This window comes from Macaca fascicularis, chromosome X (genome assembly GCF_037993035.2).
Source record: "Macaca fascicularis isolate 582-1 chromosome X, T2T-MFA8v1.1".
Lineage (NCBI taxonomy): Eukaryota > Metazoa > Chordata > Mammalia > Primates > Cercopithecidae > Macaca > Macaca fascicularis.
Window position 1 is genome coordinate 19,872,036 of NC_088395.1, and position 26,561 is coordinate 19,898,596.

Consider the following 26,561-nt stretch of genomic DNA (forward strand, 5'->3'; position numbering starts at 1 on the left):
CACTTGGCACTGGCAACAAAGGAATTTTTAATGAGTTTGACAGGGAAAGGACACCCACACAGGATTTTTTGGTTTTCTTCTACACAAGTTTTTTTTTTTTTTTTTTTTTTTTTTTTTGAGACGGAGTCTGGCTCTGTTGCCCGGGCTGGAGTGCAGTGGCCGGATCTTAGCTCACTGCAAGCTCCGCCTCCCGGGTTTACGCCATTCTCCTGTCTCAGCCTCCCGAGTACCTGGGACTACAGGCGCCGCCACCTCGCCCGGCTAGTTTTTTGTATTTTTAGTAGAGACAGGGTTTCACTGTGTTAGCCAGGATGGTCTCGATCTCCTGACCTCGTGATCCGCCCGTCTCGGCCTCCCAAAGTGCTGGGATTACAGGCTTGAGCCACCGCGCCCGGCCCTACACAAGTTTTTAAAAGCCTGGTTTGGTTTCAGCACGTTGAGCTTACAGAAAAAATAAAACGCTAGCAAGTCATCAGACTCTTCAATGAAAATGTATTTCACATTAAACACAATGTACATATCATGCAAATGAGGCATCACCACGGTCACAGTGGTGCTGTGAGGTACAACAAATCACAAGAAAACAGACATTTAGCAAAATAAGGCTCTAGGAAAGATGAGAGGCATTTTTTGAAAGCCAGACCATGCTATGGTTTCTGTGTGCCTGTCATAAAGTGACTTGGCCAGTATTTGCCGAGATGGACAGCACCGCATTATGTGGAAGCATGTACTTTATTGAGTATAGACAAATACACATACAGTTTCCGTAACTAATACATTCTTAAATGTAGCTGGCTGTAAAAGCACATGAACAAGATGACTACTGAGACTTCTTTGTATCTCCTGGTTGCAAACCTCTCTCAGAATTATGAATCTTTCCAAACCCTTAATTATCCAAGTCAAAACAAAAAGTTTCAAAGAAGAAAAGGTCATTTTAATCAGAAAGCCACATTTCGCCACAAAAAACAAAATTAAGAAAACACACCATTATATGGCATAAAATGTGTGGAGTATACATTCTAATGTCATTTTTCCCATTCAGATTTTTTTCTTAATGTTAAAGTCCACTAAAGTGACATACTGGGTCCAATGTGGGCCCCCTATTGTTTCAGAACGCTATGATTTTTGTTTGCACCTGGTTTTATTAAAGCTGGGCAAACACAGGAGCAGACAAAGAAAACTCCCAAGATCCAACAGAAAAAAAAAAAAATAGCAAGAACATTGAAAACCAACCACCTGCACGTGAGACATAGGATTCATTCAGCTGGAAAGTCACTCCATGGTCTGGAGTGACTACAGCGTGAAGATTTTAAGGTGTGACATGAAAGAGTCCTTGCTAGATTCAGTTGCCCATGTATACACGAATATGCATAAGAGAACAGAAATCATTACTGACTGTTTTGACTTCCTTCCTCAACCAAACTTACTACTTTACCCCCAAAAGAATAACGTGGGGCAATGCATTTTTGCGGGTGGCAAAGCTTAACAATAACTTTTTAAAGGCTTCTTGATACTGCCTTCAAACAGAGAAACTCTGGAGATGGGGAACCTCCTGAATTTCTTCTCTGTCTCAAAAAAGACAGGGAGATATACAGTGCAAGTTGAGTATATGTTTAACTAGAGTTTGGGTAAATGTCTAGAATATTTTACAGGAAAAGACATCTAAATGTTTATGTGCTCCCACTTTGGGAATAAGAACGGTTATAAAGCGAATTGCCGAGCCAGTCACTCAGGTCATTCAGAGGGTCACTATGATAATAGAGAAGTTCAGGAAGTGCTTTATCAGCAGCTGAAGCTCATAAACAGAACTGTAAAAGGAAACTTTGCTAAAGCCCAACAAGGTGAAAGTCTCAAGGTTTCTACCAAGAGTGGCCAGTGTTTGACATACTACCTAGGAATACAGTTACATTCCAAGCTAATAATTTGGGATCCAGCGGTAAGGGTGACAGAAGCTTCTTCAGGCGGCTGGCAGCTCGGATTTGACTATCAGCAGTTTTACGGGTTCTCCAAACACCTGTGTCAATTCAGAAACAAAACCAGATGAGATCAAAGGGAAAACCAAGTACTCTGCAGTTTGTAGCACTATTCTCTCACTAAAATGATCACAACACGCTGTGGCACTTTCTACCTTCTTGCTAATTATATTTTCCTCCTGGGCTTATACAGTATTTCTCAACAGAAGTGATACAGTATTTTACACAGGACTATTCTTTTAGATGGGTCAAAGTTTCCTTGTACAGAACTTTCCTAAAACCTGCAGATGTTTAATGTCTCAAGCTTTATCTTTCAAATGCCCCCAGCCACTCTGGCAACAAAAACCATCAACACATGTCCAAACGTCCCCTGGTGGGGGTGGTACCACTTTTGGTAGAGAAGAATTTGACAAATAGACCCAATCATAATTAAAAATATACAAGCAGTGTGAATAAAATGATTTAGTCGAGATTTTCATTTTTGGATAGGGGTTTTGCATTTCTTTTAGAGATGTAAGAAATAAATTTGAGGATCTATGAATACTCTAATAAATTTTGTGGATTCTCTGTTCCCTACTGTATAGTGAGGTAAGTGAACTGAAGGGAAACTAATTTTAAAGTCAAAGTATGTTAAAAACACAAAAAAACTCTTAATAAATATTAAGCCACTTAACTGTCAGGGAACTAGAATGCTCAGGTGAATTAGTATTTTAAGTGTCCAAGAAGGCAGCTGCTTTTCCAAACCAGTGATATAGTTTACTCTAAAAGTGACCCATCACACACCAAGAACCAAGAGAAATGGTCTCTCAAACTTGTCTTATAGGCAAGAGCTGAGGTCAGGTAGAAACAAGTATACAAAAAACACAGCGACCTCAGCTCTGTAGCCTCTCCAACTTGTTTCCTCATCTGAAAAATAAAAACATTGGACTAAGTTATTTTGGCCACTGAATTTGTTATGGGAGTGAAGTATAAAAAATAAAGTGACTGAGAAAATGCCGAGAATACAAAAATGCTTTTAAGAATCTAAAATGGCCAGGCGTGGTGGCTCACGCCTGTAATCCTAGCACTTTGGGAAGCCAAGGCGGGCGGATTGCCTGAGCTCAGGAGTTCAAGACCAGCCTGGGCAACATGGTGAAACCCCGTCTCTACCAAAATACAAAAAATTAGCCAGGTCTGGTGGCATGTGCCTGTAATCCCAGCTACTCAGGAGGCTGAGGCAGGAGAACGGCTTGAACCTGGGAGGTAGAAGTTGCTGTGAGTGGAGATCATGCCACTGCACTCCAGCCTGGGCATCAGAGCGAGACTCTACCTCCAAAAAAAAAAAAAAAAAAAAAAAAATCTAAAATAGACGCCAGGCATGGTGGCTCAAGGCTGTAATCCCAGTGTTTGGGAGGCCAAGGAGAGAGGATCACTTGAGGCCGGGGGTTCAAGATCAGCCGGGCAACCTAACAAGACCCAACCTCTACAAAAACTAAAAAAAATTAGCTGGCCCTGGTGGCATGTGCCTATGAGCCAATTACTCAGGAGGCTGAGGCAAGGGGATCTCCTGAGCCCACGAGTTTGAAGTTCCAGTGAGCTGTGATTGCACCACTGCACACCAGCCTGGGGAACAGAGTGAGATCCCTTCTCTTGAAACAAAAACAGAATCTAAAGTAGGAGGAGCAATTGGAATTATTAAATTATTAAAGGATTTGGTGACAGACTCTAATTATGTTTTCCTTATTCAAAAACAAGCTCCAAACTCAAGTAAATCAAATGTGATGCATATATAACGAAGTATACCTTACTACAGAGTGTATATAACTCATAGATACTCTTACTCAAATGAGAATAGCTTCTGGAAGCACTTTGGCAAAAAAAAAAAAAAAAAAAAAAAAAAAAAAAAAAAAAAAAAAAAAAAAGGCCAAAGGTGGGGAAAAAACCTTCGAGACACAAAAACTGCAGTTCTCTCTCCCTCAGGTATGATCCAAGAATAGATGTCTGCTTTGGAAGAATCCAGAATGGGTCAAGAGAATAGCAAATCATGTGGCCCAACACTCGCAATGTATATGCATGATTCTAGATAGAATGTGGGATGTCACTGAGCAAAACTAGAGGTGGGGAAATTCATCTTATTCATATCACCTTGCAACACTACTACAGTATTCTTTCCTCGCCCATAAAAATGCTACTCAGGCTGGATTGGTAGTCAAACCTTTAGCCAGTGTTCTCAACCTTCCCATCTACACACCCTAAACAGCAGGGTTAGGACAAGGCAGCTCGGCGCTGAAGGCTCGCAGATGAATCACTTGAAATCTGTCTCAATTCTTGTGTGTGCTGTAGTATACCATAATGTATTCATGTTTGCATTTTTCAAATAAAATTTGACCATCCAAGAGGCCTATCTTCACAAACTCCAGTTAAAAGGTTATGAAGTCAGAATATGATCAAAAGACTGTACCTTTTATTAAAGAGATGCTGTATTTGTCAACAGAAGGTGTTGAGAGGAGTTTCTTGGCCAGGACTGTTAAATCCTTCGATAAGGTTTTTGTTACAGTCGTCCAGGCTGAGATTTTCACTGGATCTCTTGGGGAATGTGGGGGGACCAGTGAAATCTAAGAGATCTTGAAGTGCTCGGGCATTACCAGTTCCATTTTGGTCCAGAGACACCCCAGGAATCATTTCACTCACTGGTGAAAATTCTGGGATAGAGATAAGCTCTTCTTTTGAAACAGGACTAGAAGAGATGAACGAGAGAGAGAGGCAGAAAGAGAGAGAGAGACAGACAACACAGCACAACATATTAATTCTATTTGCAATATTTTGTTATACTACTCTTCTAAAGAAAAAGGACTTAGAGTCGGAGTTTTTGTGTAACACATTGTAAAAAATACAAGTGGGTTCAAATTTGAGAAGGACAGATGGTGGACACAAGGCCCCTTGTATGAGAACACGGAAGCAGACTGAGCAGGGCTGTGATGGCCAAGCTCACAATGCCCAAAGGGTGAAAGGACAAAAACCCACAGGCACCAGCATTCTACTACAAAGAAGCAAGGAACTTCCAGAACTTTCTAAATAGGACATTCAGACAGAAAGTCAATGCCAAAAGTTCAAGCAAGTTGAGGAAGAGCCCTAATTAACACTGCTCCCAGTGCTACCTTTCCAGTAGTGCCACCTTGGGAGAATTGCTTTTCCTTCCTGCAGCCTCAGTTTCTTCGCCAGTAAAATGGGAACAATCATTTCTCTCTGCCAGGGCTCCTGTGAGTGTGAATCTGATCGTGCTGAGAAGAGTTCATGTGAAACTGCCTGAAGTGCTCAGTTAAGGTTGGGGGACCCATCATGAAAGGATCCCACCACAGACCACGTCATCACTGGCAAAGCCAACCTCACCCTCTGCTTCCTCTCTAAAGTGAGGCTTCCAATCCACCGTGACTTATCCAGCTCCAGCACAGCCAAGCCTGACTTTCTTTCTCTCTCTCTCTTCCTCTCCCTAGAGATGGAAGGAGGCATTTCATAATTGTGCCAGCTGTAAGGCCTAGCAAAGGAGCAAGTCCAGCCTCTGAAGAGTGGTGGGCTGAGGGCCTATCATCAGGAATCTCTCTTTTTTTTTTTTTTTTTTTTTTTTTTTGAGACGGAGTCTCGCTCTGTCGCCCAGGCTGGAGTGCAGTGGCCGGATCTCAGCTCACTGCAAGCTCCGCCTCCCGGGTTTACGCCATTCTCCCGCCTCAGCCTCCCGAGCAGCTGGGACTACAGGCGCCCGCCACCTCGCCCGGCTAGTTTTTTGTACTTCTTTTTAGTAGAGACGGGGTTTCACCGTGTTAGCCAGGATGGTCTCGATCTCCTGACCTCGTGATCCGCCCGTCTCGGCCTCCCAAAGTGCTGGGATTACAGGCGTGAGCCACCGCGCCCGGCCCATCAGGAATCTCTTAACAGCCAGAGTAAGGCTGCTGCCAGGTTCTTCTTTTTCTTTCTTGTGAGATCTTAGAGAAGAATCTAGGCCGGGCGCGGTGGCTCAAGCCTGTAATCCCAGCACTTTGGGAGGCCGAGACGGGCGGATCACGAGGTCAGCAGATCGAGACCATCCTGGCTAACACGGTGAAACCCCGTCTCTACTAAAAAAAAAAAAAAATACAAAAAACTAGCCGGGTGAGGTGGCGGGCGTCTGTAGTCCCAGCTACTCGGGAGGCTAAGGCGGGAGAATGGCGTGAACCCGGGAGGCGGAGCTTGCTGTGAGCCGAGATCCGGCCACTGCACTCCAGCCTGGGTGACAGCGCGAGACTCCATCTCAAAAAAAAGAATTAAAAAAAAAAAGAAGAAGAAGAATCTAGAAAAACCAGAACTGCAGAAGCGCAGGGGAACTGTCTCTGGTGGAAATTCATCCTCCAGAGCCCCCATGGGGTCAGCTGAGAAGGCATCCTTGCTTAGCGACTTCCCTCCTTCCCCTTTCTCCTGAAAAACTCCCAAGAGCTTTCCTCTAACAAATCACATGCCCTAGAAACTCTGTTTCAGGCTCTGCTTCTAGGGAACCTGACGCAAGACACTAGAATGTTATACCACTGAGAGCTTTCCCATAACGTCAATCAAACCTGCTTTAGGTGATTTGGTTGTATAAAAGATGAAGAAACCAACTAAAAGAAAGGGTAGTATTTGGAGAAGTGATGAGGCTTAAATGCAAAAGAAATGAATATACCTCACATCCATAGACTGAACTTCTTCAGTTGAATCATCCAGACTATTTGATTTCCCATCAAGGCCATCCAGATGAATGAGTCCCCCAGCTGGCTTAAGCCCATTAGAGAAAATGTCTTGGGGATAAGTTTCTGGGGCAGCGTGACCCAGACCATTAACTTCCTGGCAGGTGTTCAATCCATTGATTTCTGATCGAGAACACAAAGTCCCTTGTATTAATCATAAAATGTCTAAATAAAGTAACGGAAATATAGATCAAGGCAATTAATTTAATGCTCTGCTTCACTGATACTGCAGCATGTTTTGTGGAAGGAGCCACAAATAACCCCACATAATCACCTTCACACAGGGGATGAGAAGACAAATCACATTATCAGTGTCTGTGCAGAACCTCTGGAGAAGAGCAGAGTCAGGTCCTAATAGTCATAAAACCTGACTAGCAGTTAAGCTCCCTGGAAAGCACTGTGAGCCAGCAGCCAGAGTGCTTCCTATGCTGGGATTATGGGAGTAACCAAGGAACCCAGTGGATTCCCAAGTGGAGCTGACAGTCCCTGTGCTGGAGACACATCCCCAGGGAAGGGAAACTGCACAGGCCCCTGCCAGCAGTCACCCTCTTGGGATCCATGGGTCTGTTTACCCTGCAAGAAGTCTTATGAGCTTTTGCTACTAAAAGGAAGAACCCAAGAACCAGATGTCACACTCACCCATTTTGTTGGGGACAACTGGTTTTGTCTTATTTTCCATACACACAGCAGGCTGGACCCCCACTTTGGGGTCTTCTTTCTGAAAACAAATGGAAGGTGAATGAAGTGAGGGAAGGCTGACATCACACAGAAAAAAAAGTGCTTTTTAAAAGCATCCGATGATATTTTGAGCCTGGACCATCTGCCTGTTCTGTGGTAATTCTTTAAATCTTCAGCTGTGTTTCCCTTATTCTTATGTATTTTTATGTCAGCATTCTGTTTTTTATTCATGGACTACTATGCCTCTCTCTTCATCCCACCCCCCATTACTCTAAGGAAATCTTTAACCCATCCCATCTCTGAAGCCCCTCTTTCTTTTCAGGTACCTAACCCTCCTTAACCTAGCCAGGAACAAAGCAGGAAAACTGCATTTTTTTTTCTGGCTAATCCTCTCCAAGACCTACGATTTCACTGAGTGTATTCTGCTGTTCTTTTCTACTTAGTACATAAACTATTAAAATGGTCATTTGAATTCCTACCTTCACTTGTGGAGACACATCACTTTTCCTTGTTCTCTTCATGATTTCATCTATTCTCTAAAAACAAAAAACAAAAAACAAAATCAAGTAAGAGGACTATAAAACCGAAAACATAAAGTAGCTTGGTTTACATGCAACATCACATTTCTCAGAAAACTTGTAAAGACAAATGTCAGAAGAGGATAACAAGTATAGAAAGGTTTTCCACTAGTTTTGGAGATGTACACCTCTGGCCCCATGGACAAGGTCAAATGCTTGAGAAGTTAACTAGTACGTATCTAGAATCAATATTCAATTTATATCCCATATTTCTCCTTCTTCTCCTTAGCCTCCCTATAAATCAACAAATTACCACCTGCCATTAAAGAGGACCTCCCTACAGAAAGTGAGGCTGAGGTGCATCACAGGGGAGAAGACCACAGGTTGGTCTCCTGGGTCCCAGGCCAATAGCAATACAAAGCCCAGGTTGGGCCTAGGATACCATGAGAATACGCCTTTATAATCAATCTCCTTAAACCCAACTTTACCCATAAGTACAGTGAGTGTAAATGGACTAAACACTCCAACTAAAAGACAAAGAGAAAGACTGTCAAACAGAATTAAAATAACAATTCCTGGCTATATGCTCTTTACTTATAAAAGCACACAGAAGAAGTTTTAAGTAGAAGGGTGAAAAAGATTTGACATACAGACACTAATCATAAAAGGGCTGTCAGGCCAAGCACAGTGGCTCACATCTATATTCCCAGCACTTCGCGAGGTTAAGGGAGGAGGATCCCTTGAGTCCAGGAGTTCGAGACCAGCCTGGCCAACATGGTGAAATCCCACCTCTACTAAAAATACAAAAATTAGCCAGGTGTAAGTGGTGTGCACCTGTAATCCCAGTTAGTTGGGAGGCTGAGGCAGGAAAATCGCTTGAACCTGGGAGGGGGAGGTTGTGGTGAGCCAAGATCGCACCACTGCATGCCAGCATGGGCAATAGAGTGAGACTCTGTCTCAAAAAAAAAAAAAAAAAAAAAAAAGCGTGGGGGGAGGGGTGCTGTCAAAGTAGACTTTAAGACAAGAAATATCACTAGAGCCAAAGGCATATCACGATAAATATATATAAAACAAAACCTGACAGAACTGAAAGGAAAAAATGGGCAAATCCATAATCACAGATGGAATTGTTTTTTTTTCTATTATTTGAGACAGGGTCTCACTCCTGTTCCCCAGGCTGGAGTGCAGTGGCACGATCTTGGCTCACTGCAGGCTTGACTTCCTGAGTGCAGGTCATGTTCCCACCTCAGCCTCCTACGTAGCTGGGACTACAGACACATGCCATCATACCCAGTTATTTTCTGTATTTTTAGTAGAGACAGGGTTTCACTGTATTACTCAGGCTGGTCTGGAACTTCTGGGCTCAAGTGATCCTCCCGCCTCTGCCTCCCTAAGTGCTGGGATTACAGGTGTGAGCAACCATGCCTGGCCGCAGATGGAGTTTTTAACAATCTTTCTCAATAACTGATAGAACGATATGGCAAAAAACTAATAAAGACATAGAAGATTTGAACAGTAGTATCAATGAACTTGACCTAACTGACAATCCTAGGATCATTATATCCAATCACTGCAGAAGAGAACTGGATTTACTTCCTATTCACTTACCCTAAGTTTTCCTGATCCCTCAGCCCTTACCTTCTTTCTCTCCAGTCTCTCCTGCTCAATCTGCAGCATGATCTGTTCTCTCTCGAGACGCATCTGTTCAGCTACCTCCCGGGCCTTTGCTTCTGCTGCTTCTTTCTAACAGAAACAGGTAAATCAAGGCAAAGCTTTAATAAGCTAAGAAAACAGTGTGGTAATTCCTTGGCTTTGCACATATTCCTTCATCTCATCATCTGCCCTAAAGTGGATGCTGCTCCAATATTCAACGTGGATTTACACAAACCACTAGATGACACAGCAAACATGGCTGGACCTCATTCATATACCCCTGGCTCACCATGCAAATCACCTGCAGACAGTTCTCATACATGGCCAAGGCTTTTCTGTGTCTGCAGGCAGGCTTGGACCATGAAGTGTGCATGTGGCCAGATCAGAGAGTTAATTCCCCTTCTACAGTGAGGGGCAGGATGTGGTAGATAAGTAGTTCAGTTTCCTCATCCCTCAGCTGGACAATTCTAAAGCATGATCCACAGTCTCTCAGAGGTTCCCAATGGGACTGTGTTCCAGTCACCTACAGTAACACATGCATCAATGCACTTCCACTGGCTTTTCTCCTATTCCTCTACTGGCTTCCTGGGATTCGCTTGCAAAAAAAACTGCTGGCACCCAAATTCTTATCCCAGGGTTTGCCTTTGGGAAACCCAAACTGACAGATGGCAAACATTACCAACTTCACTGCAACTGCCCCCAACTTATACTTAATAACCAGCCCAGTTTAAGAAAAAACTTCAAGTAAATATTATGAGTCATTGAAATTTAACTAATTGTACCTACTATCAAGGCCCTTAAAAAACAAGTAAAGTCCATCTGAGGACTCATACAGTACCTGCTTTTCAATCATGGCTTTCTCTTGCTTTTCTTGTTCTTGCTTTTCTTGTTCTTGCTTTTCTTTCAACAATAGCTCTTCCTCAGCCTTCCGCTTAGCCTCCTCGCCTGCCTTTCTTTTCTCTTCCTCTTCCTGTTTCTTCTTTTCCTCTTCCTGCTGTTTCCTTTCTTCTTCCTGCTTTCGGGCTTCCTCTTCTAGGCGATGCCTTTCCTCCTCTGCCTTTCTTTTCAATTCCTCTCTCTCCAGCCTTTTGAGAATACAACTGTTGTTAGAAGATGACATGCTCAAAAAGCAAATTGCCAGAGAACTGTGTGCTGACAGCCGAGAATAATGCTCCACATGGTAACGCGCACATACCTTTCAACAAGCATTCATTTAATAATATGATTCATCCTTCCTGGAAATCCACTCTGGTCCATATATTTACCAAAAAATATTAACCAGGCTTGACTTTAAATTCTGTAATACAGCAATGAATGATGTGTTGATGTGTGATGCATTCTGTATTGAAAACAGATGCTCCTCAGTCAATGAACAAATGATCACGATGAGAAAGTCAAGCCATCATTCTTATTGAATGACAATTCTTTTAAAAACCTAAGCAGAATAAATACTTAAAACCAATGAAAGCTAGGAAAAATGGGAAGTGTCTCAATGGCCACGAATGTGCCAGTCAGCAATTTAAGAGCAGTGACGATGAACTCAAAAAGTCATACCAATTGGGTTCTAATTGGTATGTGACTTATGAAGCAGCAAATGGAAGAAAATGCTCAACAGAAACTTGACATTTAATAAATTAAAACATTTATTTCCATTTATTTTGGCAATCTTTAGAAATCTATTTAAGCTTTCTTTGATATATGAAAATTAAGTGGCATTTAGACGTTTTTATCCACAGACAGATGAACGGTTCATGTTGTAGTGATAAAGAGCTCGAAGCAGTACGGGAAAATTCTGTAAAGTCCAAGAGCTTGTTTTAACCTTTCTAACGTTCCTCCTCCTCACATGTACGCCACTTTCCTTGGGTAATCACTGGCAATGTGATATATGGGCATGACCCAAATTGTACTCTGATTATGCCACTCACTGTGTGACACTTGGAAAGTCACCTATGTCCTTAATGCCCATTTAAGAAATGAGAAAAGCTATACTATTGTTCTATGGCATTACCGTGATAATGAAAACGCCTGGCCCTAGAAGGTTCTCAAATGTTAGTTGGTTTTACAATCTAAAATGAATTCTCTCTCCAAGCCCCAATGTCCTTTAAAGTGCACCTATAAATCTGTATGTCTTTTAGAAATTACCTTCATTTGGAAGCATGTGCCAATGACTTACTGGGGTGCTGTTATTTGTTATAAAAAGGTCAAGACTTAAAAAGAGCATCCATCCATCCTAATGGTCAGCTTCAGAACTCATGCACGCTAATAGCCTATGTAGGACCAAAGGAAATATTTTGTTTAGTCATTCAAAGAAATATTTTAAAAGAAAGATAAATACTGAAATATGTTAGCCCGAGGCTGTAACAATACGTGATAACACTAAATTAGGTCACAACGCCTATGAAGCATTGTGCGACAACTCAAATTATTAACAGATATTCTGCAGAGGAGCATTATAGAACCTATCAGAAAGAAGCTCCCATTTTATTAGATTCCTCAATGAAATACTAAGTATGTCCAACACAGGATTATCCAAAATGGATGTGTTAATAACAAGATATATCTAAAGGTTAACTGAAATACCATTTCATTTCTTACCCTTTATTAAAGAGCCAATTATGATTGTCCCAGAGAAGTTAACACACAAAGGATATATTGTGTATTAATTAATGTATAAGCTACTTCATAAACGACCTGCCATTTTCATCTCCAGGACCTGAAAATCCATTATGTTTCTTTTTTTTTCTTCTGATGGCATCTTGCTGTTGTTGCCCAGGCTGGAGTGCAATGGTGCAATCTCGGCTCACCGCAACCTCTGCCTCCCAGGTTCAAGCAATTTGCCTGCCTCAGCCTCCTGAGTAGCTGGGATTATAGACATGCACCACCACGCCTGGCTAATTTTGCATTTTTAGTAGAGACGGGGTTTCACCATGTTGGTCAGGCTGGTCTCAAACTCCTGACCTCAGATGATCTGCCCGCCTCGGCCTCCCAAAGTGCTGGGATTATAGGCATGAGCCACCGCGCTTGGCCTCTGTTTCTTTTTACCATCAGGACTTCAGAAGTGCCCAGATGCACACATATAAGAACATCCTTATGGCCCCTGAACCTCCATAATCCTCATTATCACCCAAAATATAAATCCCCACAAGCCCATGAGACCCTGCTTGTCCTTTATGGAAATCTTGTACTTTTTTTTTTTTTTGAAATGGAGTCTCACTCTGTTGCCCAGGCTGGATTACAGTGGCATCATCTTGGCTCACTACAACCTCTACCTCCTGGGTTCAAGTGATTCTCGTGCCTCAGCCTCCCGAGTAGCTGGGACTACAGGCATGCACCGCTATACCCAGCTAACTTTTGTATTTTTAGTAGAGACAGGGTTTCACCATGTTGGCCAGGCTGGTCTCGAACTCCTGACCTCAAGTGATCCGCCTGCCTTGGCATCCCAAAGTGCTGGGATTATAGTTTTAAGCCACTGCGCCCAGCCCCTTCATCCTCTTATATACCAAGTTATCTACCTCAACCACACTTTGCTTCCCCAAAGTAGGTAAAAAACCAAACAAACAAAAAAACCCTGGCTTCCCCTGTGTGAAACCATGTTCCTCACAATCCTCTCCAAGGAAGAGCATTCCTTCTCTCTCTGCTCAAAGAACCAGACAGCACATTAGATTTCATCATTTTCCCCACCGCCCTCTGCTCTGGGCTACCCCGAGCTTACTGCCCTTGCTGTCATTACTAAACCTCCAAAGTTCATCAGCTCTGTGTGTAGTCCTTTTTTTTGCTTTGTAGAGGCAGGGTTTCGCTCTGTTGCCCAGGTTGGAGTGCAGTGCTGCCATCACAGCTCACTGCAGCCCCAACCTCTCAGGCTCAAGCGATCCTCCCACCTCAGTTCCCAAGTAGCCAGGACCACAGGTGGGTGCCACCATGCCTGGATCATTTTTGAATTTTTTTTTTTTTTTTCCCCCAAATAGAGACAGGTCTCATTTTGTTGCCCAGGCTGGTCTCAAACTCCTGGGCTCAAGTGATCCGTCCACCCCATTCTCCCAAAGCACTGGGATTATAGGCGTGAGCCACTGTGCCTGGCCCTGTGTGTAGTCCTGTCATCCTCTTCATCCTTGTTCTTGTCATTCACCCAAGTCCATCGCCCTTTCCTTATTACATACAAAGTACCAGAAAATTGTGCATTACTGTTATCATTTGGCATTAAGTGGATGCATCGTCCCTTGTCCCTGTCACTGGCCATTTGAGAAAGATCTTCATATATTGGCTCCTGTCTGAAACTCCAGCACCTCACCCCCTTTTCTGTCACTCCCTATTAACCTTCATCGCGTCACTGACACAGGCTTAAACTTGAGTTATTCAATCTGGGGGATGAGTGTGTAGGTTTCACTGGTCTCTATTCTTACGTGCTTAAAAGTTTTCATTTTAAAACAAGCCTAACCTTCAACATTAACCTTCTCTGATCTGATCTCACCCCATCCTTTTGCCTGTTTCTCTCCTGACCTGCCCTGGTTAGTGCTGTGCAATCTACTTGTATCTGCTTCTCTCTCTCTCTGTGTCCCCCAGGCCTTGGGTACCCTTGTGAGCATTTCAGAGATGGCATGGAGGTCACTCTGTTGCCCAACTCTAGGCTTGGGTGGTCTCCAGGACCACTCCTGGGCTGCCAAGCACTGGTTAGACAGAGGCTAAACAAGGCTGGCTGGTTATCTGCCTGCTGGCAATTGCATTCCAGCCTTTTAATCCTCATCCCCTGGATCCCTTATGGACACAGTCCCAATTGCCACTTTTCTCAATCTTTGTCATCTTCCTTAGTTGATGGTTATCACCAACTGCTCTACAGAGAAGACCGAGGTCACCTGATCTGAGCTACTTAAACTCTCCTTTATGACATTACTGCTCAGAAATGTCCCCATTTGTTCCTCTGCTTAGATGGAAATGCCACCACTTGTGCTGTGAATTCCACATCCTCCACAGCTATGTGTCCCTCCCACTAGCCCCTCTTCCCTTCATTTGTCAGTTTCATCCTTCTGCATGCACTTTTTCCATGCCCTGGAAAAATGCTCAGGTCTCAGGCATCACAAGCAACCCTCCTCAGTCCTCTCTCAGCTGTCTCCCATTCATGACTGCTTAACAGCCAGCTTATATTCTGGGCCTGTATCCACTCACCTCTTCAGGCTGCTTTGTCTCTATCCCACTTATCAACAATTTCCCTCCAAAATCTCTGTTCACCTCCTAAATCCCAAGACCAACAGCCTTAGTCTTTGATAACCCTATGTCTTACCAAAAGTCCTGCCCACGTGGCTCTCCCTACAGCCCTGTGCTGCATGAGGCTGAATGACCCTGGCTCTCTCCTACCTCTCTTGGCTTTCCCTTCTTGCCTCAGCTGCTGCCACATCCTGCTGCCCCACATCACATGTGCCCCCGCCTGCCCTAGCTCTCACCAAAACCACCTGCCACCTGTAGGCTCAGCAGCAAAAAGCCAGGTCTGAGCAGCCTCGAAGACCTCTGCCTGTGGTTCCTGGCCTGGGCTAACTCTTGCTTTGACAAGAAACTTTAGCCTGGCTACATAACCTTGCTCGGGGGAGATTCTAACTGGAATATTCTCTTTTCTTCGATTTTTTAAAAAGATGGGGCCTCATATGTTGCCCAGGCTCATCTCGAACTCCTGGCCTCTAGTGATCCTCCCACCTCAGTCTTTCAAGTAGCTGGGACTACAGGTACAAGCCACTGTGCCTGGCTGGAATATTCTTTCATGTGAACCCCTAGTAGCTATTTTAGCTTCTTAACATGACTTAAAGTGATATGTCTAGGAATCCCATTATGATCTCCTGCTTACTAGTTCCTGCCAGTGCCTTCCCCAGGGTGGACCCGGGGTTTAAGGTTTCTTGCACCACCTCTAAGAATCTCACTTTATATCTTGGGCCATCCACAGCCCGGGGGCTGGGCCCTGTTGTGTTTGGGAATGGACCAACTTTTGTTCTTCTGCTTAGGGCCTGCTTGTCTGGACTCCTGGTTGACCCTTCTGTTCTGGTTCCCTCATCCTTGACTTGGATGGTGTTTCCCTTACCAGTTTGTGACAATAATAGGGCTTTCCACAGTTTGACTCAAGTAACTTTATTTTTCTCTAAATTATTTTATCTGGCAACATTTCTGTGGCTTTAACTATTAACTGTAAACATAAAACAGATGTCAGGATGATCTTATTCCAAGAGGTGGCCGCTGTGTTCTAGCCCCAGGTTGTCTGGTACTTTCCTTCCTCACTCCTCACCTCCCACGTGGCACTATGCAAAGCTTCATATTCTGGCAAGAGAGAGGAAAACTCATTTGGGGTCAAGTGTATTGCTCTAATGTTTACCTACACCCCCAAGCTTCAATTCCATCTCCAATCACCTGGATGTACTGTAGACACCATAAGCTTACCTAAAATCAAATGAATTATTTTTATATTTTAAAACCAATTCCTTATGTCCTTTCTTTACCTGTTATTGAGTGTACCATTCTCCTAAGACCTTAGAATCAAACCTCAGCATCAACTTCAAATCTGCCTATTTCTTTGGCGTTGTTTAAGTCCACAGAGACTGGCTTTTCCAGTTCTACCTTCACCATACTACTTCAGCCCTTCTGTTCTCTTGACCTACTACTACGATGGTTTCTTAGGATTCTTCCTCCTTCTGTTCCTTTCTTGTACATTTACCGAGCGCCAGGCACCAGTGATCCAAAGACTGTGTCCCAGCCTTTTAAGGTGCTAACTGGGGGAAAGAGGCCTGTAAACAAATGAAACTATGTTAGTCAACTGAACAGCTGGGCTCAGTATGGGTGAAAAGTTGGGGGTGGTCAGTTCTGTCCCAGGCACAGGGCCAGAAAAGGTACAGGGAGGGAGCAAGACTTGACCTGCATTTTGAAAAACGAAGACACGTCTGGCAGGAAGGAGCACAAGTCCACGTGGGGGCAAAGTAAAAGCACAGCTTTGGAGGTGTGGAGCCATGTGATGGGTGAATGTTAGGGAGTTTTGCACACTGGTGTCTGGAGGAAAGTTAGGGGTAAGAGGCAGGTAGTGGCCAGTTCATGGCAGGCCTTGAAGGCCTGTTGACAGGTTTGGGTGGATCCAGTGGGCAGAGGAGTCACTGGCTTGTGAAAGGACAGGAGAACAATCACATTTATTTGAGAAAGGTCAATATGGACCCAGCGTGGACAGGGGACAAACTCTAGGATACCTACAGCAGGGAGCTCAGTTGGGATATGACAGATGCAGTCCAGATCAGAAGCAATGGGGGCTGGAGCTGAGGAAGGAGAGGAGGGACTGGAAGGGAAGGGAGAGAACAGAGGTGCCAATGTGACAGCTGATGAAGACTGGACCTGACAACCACTGGGAGGAAGAAGGAAAGGAAAGAGCCAAGAGTGGCACTGAGACTTCTCACTTGGGTGCCTGAGGAGAGGGGAATGCAGAGCTCATGAAAGAGAAAGGAAGTTTGGGGAAAAAATACTAAGTTCTGCTTTGGAAATGCTGGATTTGAGATGTATATGGCACACACTCAAATGAAAACTTATTGCAAATGGAAATATAATCTCTAGGTTCTAGACCAGTGCTATCCAACAGAACCTTCTGTTGAGTAGGAAAACAATCTATAGATTTGTGCTGCCCAATGTGGCGTGGATCCACATCTACTCAGATGCAGCTCTTGAGCACAGAAATGTGGTGGGTGTGGCTGGGGAAATGAATTTTACTGAATGTATATTTTGGTGGCCACATGTGCCTAGAGGCTCTGATAGTGGACAATGCAGCCCTAGACAGAGCTTGGGCCACAGGCATAGTTTTTAGGAGTCATCAGTACACATGTGTTATTAGTGCCTCCCTTGTTCCAGAAAGTATGGAAGGTTTAGAAAGCAAGCTGCAGTTAACTTCAGAAACACGCAATAATACAAGACAAAGGGAAAATGAAGGTGGGAAGTGAGATAAGAATAGAGTTGGTTTAGCACAACAAAGGCTCAACAGAAAGCTGTTGTGTAAAATGTGGGCCCTAAATCTTTTGATGCCAGAGGAAACTGGCAGGATGGCAGGGACACTGGCAGTACAGGCGGGAGCAGTGCTGCTTGGGAGGGCTTGTTGGGAGAGAAGCTGGTCCAGGACTAAGGGCTGAGAGCCCAGGCAACATTTAAGGGGATGAAGGGCAGACAGAGAAGGCTATGAAGGAGAGGCCAGAGAAGCAAGGACAAGTTTGACAAGGCCAAAGACAACCAAGAAACTGATTAGTAGTTAGGCAATGAGGAGGAGTGGTAGGTGTGAGGTTTGAAGACCGAATGTGAGTTGAGAAAATAAAGACAGAAAGTTCAATCAAGTCTTTCAGGAGCTGGGCTGAGAAGAAAATGGGAGAGACAGAGGTTGGCAGCTGGAAAGTAAAGAACATCACCTTCTTCAGCACACGGTTACAATCATGTAACTCACCAGCTCAGAGCCTACATGGCATCTCCACAGCCTGCAACTATCAAGGCCTGTCACCTGAGGTCCTGTGATTCACCTTTATCTCTTGCGACCTCCCTTCACACACCTTAAGGCCCACCCAAACCAGCCCAAGCATGCCACTTGACAAAACAAACAAACAAACAAACAAAACATGTCTGTATTGACCAAAAGGTTGGAAACAGGAAAACAATCAAAGAAGTCCCAAATTTCAAGAAGGGACTGTCCAGACCTACCCCACTGCCCCTTTAAAAAAACAGATTAGCAAACCTGTAATCAGAGACCACAAAGACTTACCAAGGTCACTAAAGGATCAATAATATTCTATTATTTATTACTCTAAATTCGGTGCTGGCCTTGAAGTGCTACAGCATTGCCTGCTTCCTGTCATGTTAATCCTCTAAACAGTACTGGATTTTACTCTGTGATGAGCCTAACAGCTTCCTATATCAATTTAATGATAAAATTGACCTTGTCCTTCAACATGCTTTCCTCTCTAAACAAAAAGATCAGAAAAGGAAGGGCTGTCTGTATTGTGACAAAGTACCCTTGTACTAATATCACAGGGTTCTCAAACCCTGGCAAGCTACTAAAACAGAACAGGGCTGAGTCCATGTATTTTTACTGCATTTCCCAGATGATTCTGATGCTCTTCAAGGTGTAAGGACCACAACAATGATGTCTTTTGTCTTGCTCCCAGATGGGATTCCCCATACCTCACTGTTCTTAAGACTATGAGGTTGCCCCTCCACGCAACCCTATGCCTAGGGGACACTGCTCAACCCTCTGTCTCTCACTTTGGGGTGTGAGTTAGGATAATCTGATGGAGGAAACAATTTGGAAATCAGAATCAAGACCAAAACCAGAATCTTGAACCTCTTGTCTTCCCAGGGAGAATCTCATTTTATAAACAAAGTTCAGACTTCCCTGATAGCTCTAGGAGGCCTGCATGGCCCCAGAGTCCAAGAGGAGAATGGGAAGATGCCTGTGCCACTTAGATCCAAGAGCTATGAGTTTCTAGGTCCTCCAAAAAGAACAAAGTTCCATTGTTATTAATAATCACATCTAACATAAGACTCAGTCTCCTGAACACGTTCCATGTAGTTCAGACATTCTAGGTTCCCATACTTCTGCATACTTCTCTTCAAGTTTTATCAATACCAACGCTGTAAAAAGAAAGGCAAGCTGCTCTTTCCAACACAACACTTACATGAGATCATGCCGAAACTCTGAGCACTAGCATACCTATCTTGTTCTTCCTTCTCCAGTCGTTCTTGCTCCTCCTGTTCCTTCTGCAGCCGGGCCTGTCTTCTCTTTTCAGCCAAGATCTTCGCAGCCTCTCCTGCATCAGTGGTGCCTGCTGTGGGCTTCCCCAAGGCTGCACCAGAGGAGGGGCATCAAGAGGAAAAGATCAACGGAAATGAACATAATGACGCCACTTACACAGCAGCTGCCAGTTGGAAGTGAAAAAAAATCCAACCCAGTGTGGTGACGGGAAATGCTGTCCAGACTAGCACAATCAACCACCAAGAAAGAGAAGTTGTCACGGGCTGGCTGTAACCCTGGACGCATTTTACAGTGGAAGACAATGGAAACGTGAGGAGGAAAGACAAGGTCACTAGCAAGTGCCACAGCAGCCACCATCTGGGTGAACTCACTGCATCATAGAAGCCTGAAAGACTAAAGGAAGATCTTCTCTTGTGTGAGGTGCAGATGCAGCCTGGATGCAGCCTGTCTTACTCAGCATCCCCGTGAGCTTCCACAGCCATGAGTGGAGTCAGCCCCTAGGTCTCCTCCAGGGGACCCTCAGAAGACTGAAGGAAAGAACTCAGGAGCAACGTGCAAACCTGAGAAAGCTGCACGAGGGGATGAACTTGTTCCCAGGGAAAAATCCCTCTCCCTCCCCAAAACAGGAGAGAATGGCATGTAGATTGGGTCTGAGGAGAACCGTCTTGGGAAAGCCAAGGCACAGTGGCAGCATCTACCTGCGCTGTTTTCGGCTTTCCCTCCTGTGGCAGCAGAGTGCTTCTCACTGGCATGCTTGTCCACTACATGCTTCTCTAGGGCTTCCTCTCCTTGCGGGCCAGCAACCTGCTGAGCCAACGTACTTTCTCTTTCCTTATTGCTCTTCTCTTTCTCTGCTTTCTTCTTGGGCATCTCTTGAACAGAAAGGGCAGGTAAGCGGTACTTCACAGGAGACCCTGGGTAGGGAGGTTTCGTTGTCTTTGGAGACTGTGGATAAGCTTTAGTAGCTGTCCTGGAAAACCAAAAATATGCCAAAGGACGATTACTGGGTCTGAACACAGAGCTCTCTGTTCCTAAGACACCTAGTTCCGAAAAGCTGAACAATTTCATCCTTTTAGAGGAAGAAAAGTAAGGCTTAGCACACACTCAAAAGTCACTAAAGTGCTCTCAGCCCAACAGGAATATATGGTCTCTCTAAGATGGCCCTGGTGGAAAGGGAATTATTTTAAGAAGCCCAACTGATGAGGCCATGTCCTAATCTCACTTAGGTTTCATGACAATGTAAAGAAGGAGTATCAGGCACTTTCCTACTCCCTCTTTTTAGGTGAACATCAGGGTTGAATCTGGTTTCAGCACATGGCAATGAAAATGCGAGCTCCTTTTAAAACAATTGTGACAAAACATATAATATCAAATTTACCATTTTAACCATTTTTAAGTGTACAGTTCAGTGGCATTCAAGTCTCCATTCCCCCTCCCCTCAGCCCCTGGCAATCACCCTTCCACTACCTGTCTCTGTGAATGTGCCTCTTCCAAATAACTCGTATAAATGGAATGATACAGTATTTGTCCTTTTATGTCTGGCTTATTTCACTTAGCAAGTCTTCGAGGTTCTCCATTCCTTTTTAAATGCTGAGGAACACAGCCAACATATGGGCATGGGAGCTGTTTTTTGGAGGGTCTCAGGTTTGAAAGAATCTCTCTTCTCCCAACTGGACAGATGCAAAAGGTGAGGATGAGCCACTTGATTAAAACACAGGAGCTTGTCTTGTGTCTGCTGGGAAAGTGTCCATTACAGGTATGCCAGCCTAGGCTTGGCTCCTGGTGAGTGCTGCTTGTTCAGGACACAGGTAACAGCTTAGCTTGAGATGCCCAGTTTCCCTAGAGGTTTGAACAGGGATGTGGGCATTTGTACAGAGTTCCTCTAGGAAGGATATAAAGTAATGTATACAGAAATTACAAGTCATCACCCTCAATACTCAGCAGGTTGAACCATGAATTGCTAATATCTGACTTTTTAATCTATAAAAACAGCAATAAAAATGGCAAATCACCCTAATATTCAAAGACAATTTTTCACCAGAGGCTTAGAGTTACCTAATCAGTCCTGGTAGTAAGGGGAAATATGATCAGATCAATATTAAACTTGGTCTTGAAGGGGAAAAGAATCCTCAAGTGGCATGTGGACTGGACTGGGTGAGGTGCAGAACAATTTTTCAATATGTTTTCATGTTAAAGGGCCAGCTCCTGGTGTCCAGGAGAACACCTTCCTCCTTTTTGTCAATGCCAGGCAGAGGGCCAAATAAAGGTGGGAAACAAACAGGTGATCATTTGATACAATGAATACATCTTAAACATAATGTGAATTTCTAAAATCCAGTTGTTTCAGTATCAACCATTTCACTGATGTAAAAGCAGCCTACATCACATATCCACCACGGGCTATCCACCCCTCCCATGGCTGTCTGTCTTCTCAGCTGAACAACTCTAACCCCAAACACAATCCTTTCACATTGGCCAAAGTGGCTTCCCTGTGTCCTCATGCCATTAGGCCTGGAGCAACTCAGAACTCCCAAGACACCTTGTTTTTGTGGATGGTGCTTTGACTCTCTGCAGACTATTCTCCCCTCTGGCCTTGGGCTCAGGCCCCATATTTGGGTTCTCCTAAGGGATGCAGTTTTTCAGAGTGCTTAGCAATCAGGTGGTTTTTTCCAGGTATACTACATAATGCTGGTCTTCTATTTTTTCCTAGACTCTTACCAAGTAAAAGCCATGCACAGAATCCCCCTGACCCGCCATACACATAGGCACGCATAGCAGGCTTCCTTAACCTGGCATCACTGACATTTAGGGCTGGATAGTGCTTTGTTGTGGGGTTGTCCTGGGCACTGTGGGATGTTTAACAGCATCCCTGGCCTCCATTCACTAGATGCCAGCAGCAGTCTGCTTCCCACCCAGGTTGTGACAACCAAAAATGCATTCAGACATTGCTAAATGTCCCCTTAGGGACAAGATCTCCCTCAACTGAGAATCCCTGAGACATGGGGTAGGGCGGGGAGGGAGAGAAAGAGAAAGAAAGAGAGGGAAAGAGAGAGAAAGAGAGAGAGACAGATAGACAGACAGAGACAGAGACAGACGCACACACACTCTGTCTGTACCCAGTAGGTAAGAGTGGAGCTGTTCTGCTTGGAGGGGTAGTGTCCAATCCCCATGGTGACCTTGAGGCTCCTGAGAGCCTTGGCTCAAGAGGTAATGTGTGAGTGCCTCTACAATTCAGCTTGTGAGTCTTCATGTGTTCTGATACAGTCAGACCAGGTCCTTCCCCTGACCATTTGGAGCTCAGACCTCCATTCACACTCTCTGCTGTTGTGTTCATATTTACTGAGTGCTGTCTAGACGCCAGCCACTAGGCTGCTAAATTTGTGTACATATGTGTGTAAATGGTATGACACAGGTACTATTATCATGGCCACTTTACAGATGAGAAAACTAGGCTTAGAGAGGTGAAATGGCTTCCCACAGTGAACTAAGCCAGATAGCGTTCTTACAACTCTGCTCCACTTCCTGTGTTGCCATGGCAGCTAAGTCTGAGTTTGGGGTCACCAAGACCCCAAGATGTTCTTTCTAGAGCTGGCACAGAGTAAGCACTCAATAGCTGTTAGGTATTGGTGTTGATCAATTAGATGATAAACTAAAAATCCAAATAATCCTCACAGATAAGAATGAACTAAAATCAGGAAGATGAACTATAATAACAGGGGAGCCCATATCCTGCTTGCTCACACTGACAGTGCTCCACTGAGCATGGTTTTCCAATGAGTTACACAATGTGTACTAACTATATACATTAGTTGAGCCTGAATTTAGGCTCAACTAATCTGTATAAAGATACAGCAGGTGGTCTTTTGCTTGGTCACGCCTTCCTTTCATGCTGTTATCTAAGGTGAGTGGCGCCCAGAGTACAGCTGTATACCCGCCACCCAACCACCAAGAGGGTGTCTCGAGAGATTTGGTCTAGTGCCTTACCAAGATCAAAGCACATTACCTCCCCACTGGATTGTCATGTGAATGATATGTGTCCTTTGATCCAACAACAGTACAGGGGCGGGGAGTGGATCTGAAACTTGGCAATAGAAGCTGTAGGAAAGAATACTATCTCATGGTAGATGATAACAGATGGAAACACTTTCTCATCCCATAAGCATTCCTACCTTGACCTGTTGAGGAGGACTTTCCGGCATTGGAAGGCCTGGCAAATCCCACCTGATCTTCTTGCTTGCCCTCACCCTCCTCCCCATGGAATGAGGTATGATTTCTCTGATTGGTGAGAATAAGCAAAGGTGCTGGGTGTGCACAATCCTGCCTGTTCTTGTTCTCTCCCTGGAACTTGCCTGCGAGCCCACACTCTGGGCTTCTCTAAGCAGTATAGAAAGAGGTGGGTTCTGCTTCAGGGGTCCCTGAAGTGGCACTTCTGCCCATGAATGGGTAGGTAGACAAGGAGCCTTCCTGCAGACATGACTCCGACCATGAGGGTCTCCAGGGCTGGACTGGGGGAAGTGGGTGGGAGGCCTAAACTGGCTGCAGCCTCAGCAGCCATAGCCAGCATCTGAGTTCCAATACGACCTCTGTGTGTGCTTAAATGGCTCACACACTCAGTCAGTGTGGTAGGAGCCTGTCGCCTATGTCAGACCCATCTAAGTAAATGGAAATGCAGGCCAAGATCTTAATCCTAGGGAGAAAAGGCCAGGCATAGCCCTGAACAGCCTTTCTTGTTTTCAAAGAATGGTCACATGTAGGTTCAGTTCATGCCACAGACTGCAAGGTTCCATTCTAAATAAAACTGGACCAATTATCCATGAGCACACATTTAAAAATAACTTCTACCTGAGAAGTAAGGGTGGATTATTTGGGATAAAACTCATTAAGAAGTCTGTTTACAGTCCCCTACCCTAGCCACTGCCCAATAAACAGAGTAAGTTAGAAAACATACACACACACTCACATGCACACACAAACATGACCTTCAAATCAGAGAAGTGTGGGCAAGTCAGATTTTACTTTTTTACAGTGAGTGACCAAAATACAGAATTAAAAAAAAAGAAGTTCCCAATGTTATCTACAATCTGTCAAGTTTCCTGCTCATCCTGCCTTGCCACTTGCTTACATGGACTTTGTACCCTGCCAGCTGCCCTGCAAAAGTGCTAAGCACAGGTATCTAGAAGAAACTAAACCACAAGGCTGGTATGTCAGACTCCTCGGCTCTCTGGTCAGCCCTGCTCACATTGCTGCAAGCCAGAGAAAGTCTGGCAAACTATTTTTCAATTTCCTGGAAATAGGTATCTTGGCTGATGAAAGAAACATGAATTAATTAGGGGAACTCACTGTGCTTGTATGGAGGTTTATTTTGAAGTACCTTCTCATCTATTTAACAAGGGTCTATTTGATTGCCACAGTAATCCAGTGAGGTAGGTAGGAAATTACTATTAACCATATTTTAGAGAAGAAAACCGAAGTCCTAAGAGTTTAAACAACCTTTCCCAAAGAAATGCAAACAGACAAGAGTGCCAGGGCTGGCACCCAAGGCGTTTGTTCTTTGTCTCACTTTTTTAGCTCTTCCACTTTAATTTTTTAAGGTCCAATAAAAATATAACAAAGAGGATTCACAAGGTGTGTTTAGGATGGTAAACTAGGCCTTCCAGGAACATAAGGCAGGATGATATAACTTTTTAGGTTCCATGACTGGTAGAAAATACGAACAAACACCTCTGTAAACAGAGTGGCAAGAATAACTCTCTGGAGAGGGTTGTCATGCCTCTGAATGTGAGTTGACTGCAAAGTGGAACTACCAAAGGACTTTTTTCCTCCAATCTTGGAACCTAGTTCCATGTTCTCCAAAACCACTTGACTCCATGCAGTGAGTGAACACAGCCCACTCACTGCATAAGAGGGGTCTCGGCTTCATCAGCACAGCTCAGCTAACATTCAGAAAAGTTTGTTACTTCCCAGATAAGAAAGAGCAGCAGTTTTACACCGGAGAAACCTGGGAACACCACCTTAATCCAGTAATCAAACTTAACATCACCAGTAATTAAACAAACTGACATCATAGCCTCCTGATATGAGGTACTGAGAAGGACCCAACACCTGTGCCACAAGATTCCTGCCCAAAGAACACAACCCGAATGTGATGAGAGGAAACGTCAGGCCTATCCAAACTGAAGGACACTCCTCAAGACGACTAGCCTATATTCTTTAAAAATGTCAAGGCTGGCCTGGCACAGTGGCTCACGCTTGTAATCCCAGCACTTTGGGAGGCTGATGTGGGTGGATCACGAGGTCAGGAGATCGAGACCACCCTGGCTAACACAGTGAAATCCCACACCTACTAAAAATACAAAAAATTAGCCAGATGTGGTGGCACGTGCCTGTAGTCCCAGCCACTCGGGAGGCTGAGGCAGGAGAATCACTTGAACCCGGGAGGTGGAGTGAGCCGAGATTGCACCACTGCACTCTAGCCTCGGTGACAGAGGGAGACACTGTCTCAAAAAATAAAATAAAATAATGTCAAGGTCAGGAAAAAGAATGGCTAAGGAACTGTTTCAGTTGAAAGGAGACTAAGAAGATGAGACAATTAAATGCAATGTGGGATCCTGGGTTGGACCCTGGACCAGGAAAAAAAAAGTGATATAAAAAATTCTATTAGGCCAGACCTGGTGACTCATGCCTGTAATCCCAGGACTTTGGGAGGTCGAGGCAGGCAGATCACCTGAGGTCAGGAGTTTGAGACCAGCCTGGCCAACACGGTAAAACCCCATCTCTACTAAAAATATAAAAATTAGCCAGGCGTGGTGGTGTGCCCCTGTAATCCCAGCTACTCGAGAGGCTGAGGCAGGAGAATCACTTGAACCTGGGAGGCAGAGGTTGCAGTGAGCAGAGATCACATCACGGCACTCCAGCATGGGCTACACAGCGAGAGTCTGTCTCAAAAAAACCCAGAATCTTATTGGGACACCTGGCAAAAGTTGCACATACATTAGAAATTAAGTAACAGTACCAAGTTAAACTTTCTGATTTCCATAACAATGGAAAATAATGTCTTCGTTCTTAGGGGCAAAGGGGTATGATGTCTGCAGGTTACTCTCAAACGGTTCTGGGAGAAATCTGTGTATGTGTGCCTGTGTGTGCATCTATGGAGGATGAATGTGAGAGACTGTGCAAGACTGAATGAGGGTGATAGGGGATGGGAAGGATGACAGAAATGTAAAAGGTGTGGAAGAAAGTTCTTTGTTCTAGTCTTGTGATTCTTTGG

General features: G+C 44.4%; 1 protein-coding gene across 50 annotated transcripts in view; it reads right to left on the reverse strand.

Annotated features, from left to right (window-relative positions):
- Nucleotides 1–475: 475 nt before the first annotated feature.
- The window catches only part of MAP7D2 (MAP7 domain containing 2), a 111,946-nt gene continuing 85,860 nt past the window's right edge, over nucleotides 476–26,561 (reverse strand). For 36 of the 50 annotated variants that reach the window (XM_074029025.1, XM_074029020.1, XM_074029018.1 and 33 more), the window contains 9 exons: nucleotides 19,993–20,264; nucleotides 19,253–19,385; nucleotides 10,394–10,640; nucleotides 9,541–9,645; nucleotides 7,864–7,920; nucleotides 7,346–7,424; nucleotides 6,643–6,829; nucleotides 4,414–4,689; nucleotides 476–2,014 (listed from right to left, as the gene is read on the reverse strand). In XM_074029025.1, the coding sequence (XP_073885126.1) occupies nucleotides 4,440–4,689; nucleotides 6,643–6,829; nucleotides 7,346–7,424; nucleotides 7,864–7,920; nucleotides 9,541–9,645; nucleotides 10,394–10,640; nucleotides 19,253–19,385; nucleotides 19,993–20,264 (1,330 nt within the window). In that variant the 3' untranslated portion in view covers nucleotides 476–2,014; nucleotides 4,414–4,439. Of the gene's footprint in view, nucleotides 2,015–4,413; nucleotides 4,690–6,642; nucleotides 6,830–7,345; nucleotides 7,425–7,863; nucleotides 7,921–9,540; nucleotides 9,646–10,393; nucleotides 10,641–15,647; nucleotides 15,850–19,252; nucleotides 19,386–19,992; nucleotides 20,265–26,561 lie in introns of those variants that run through there. The other 14 variants (XM_074029033.1, XM_074029030.1, XM_074029034.1 and 11 more) reach the window with 2 other exon arrangements.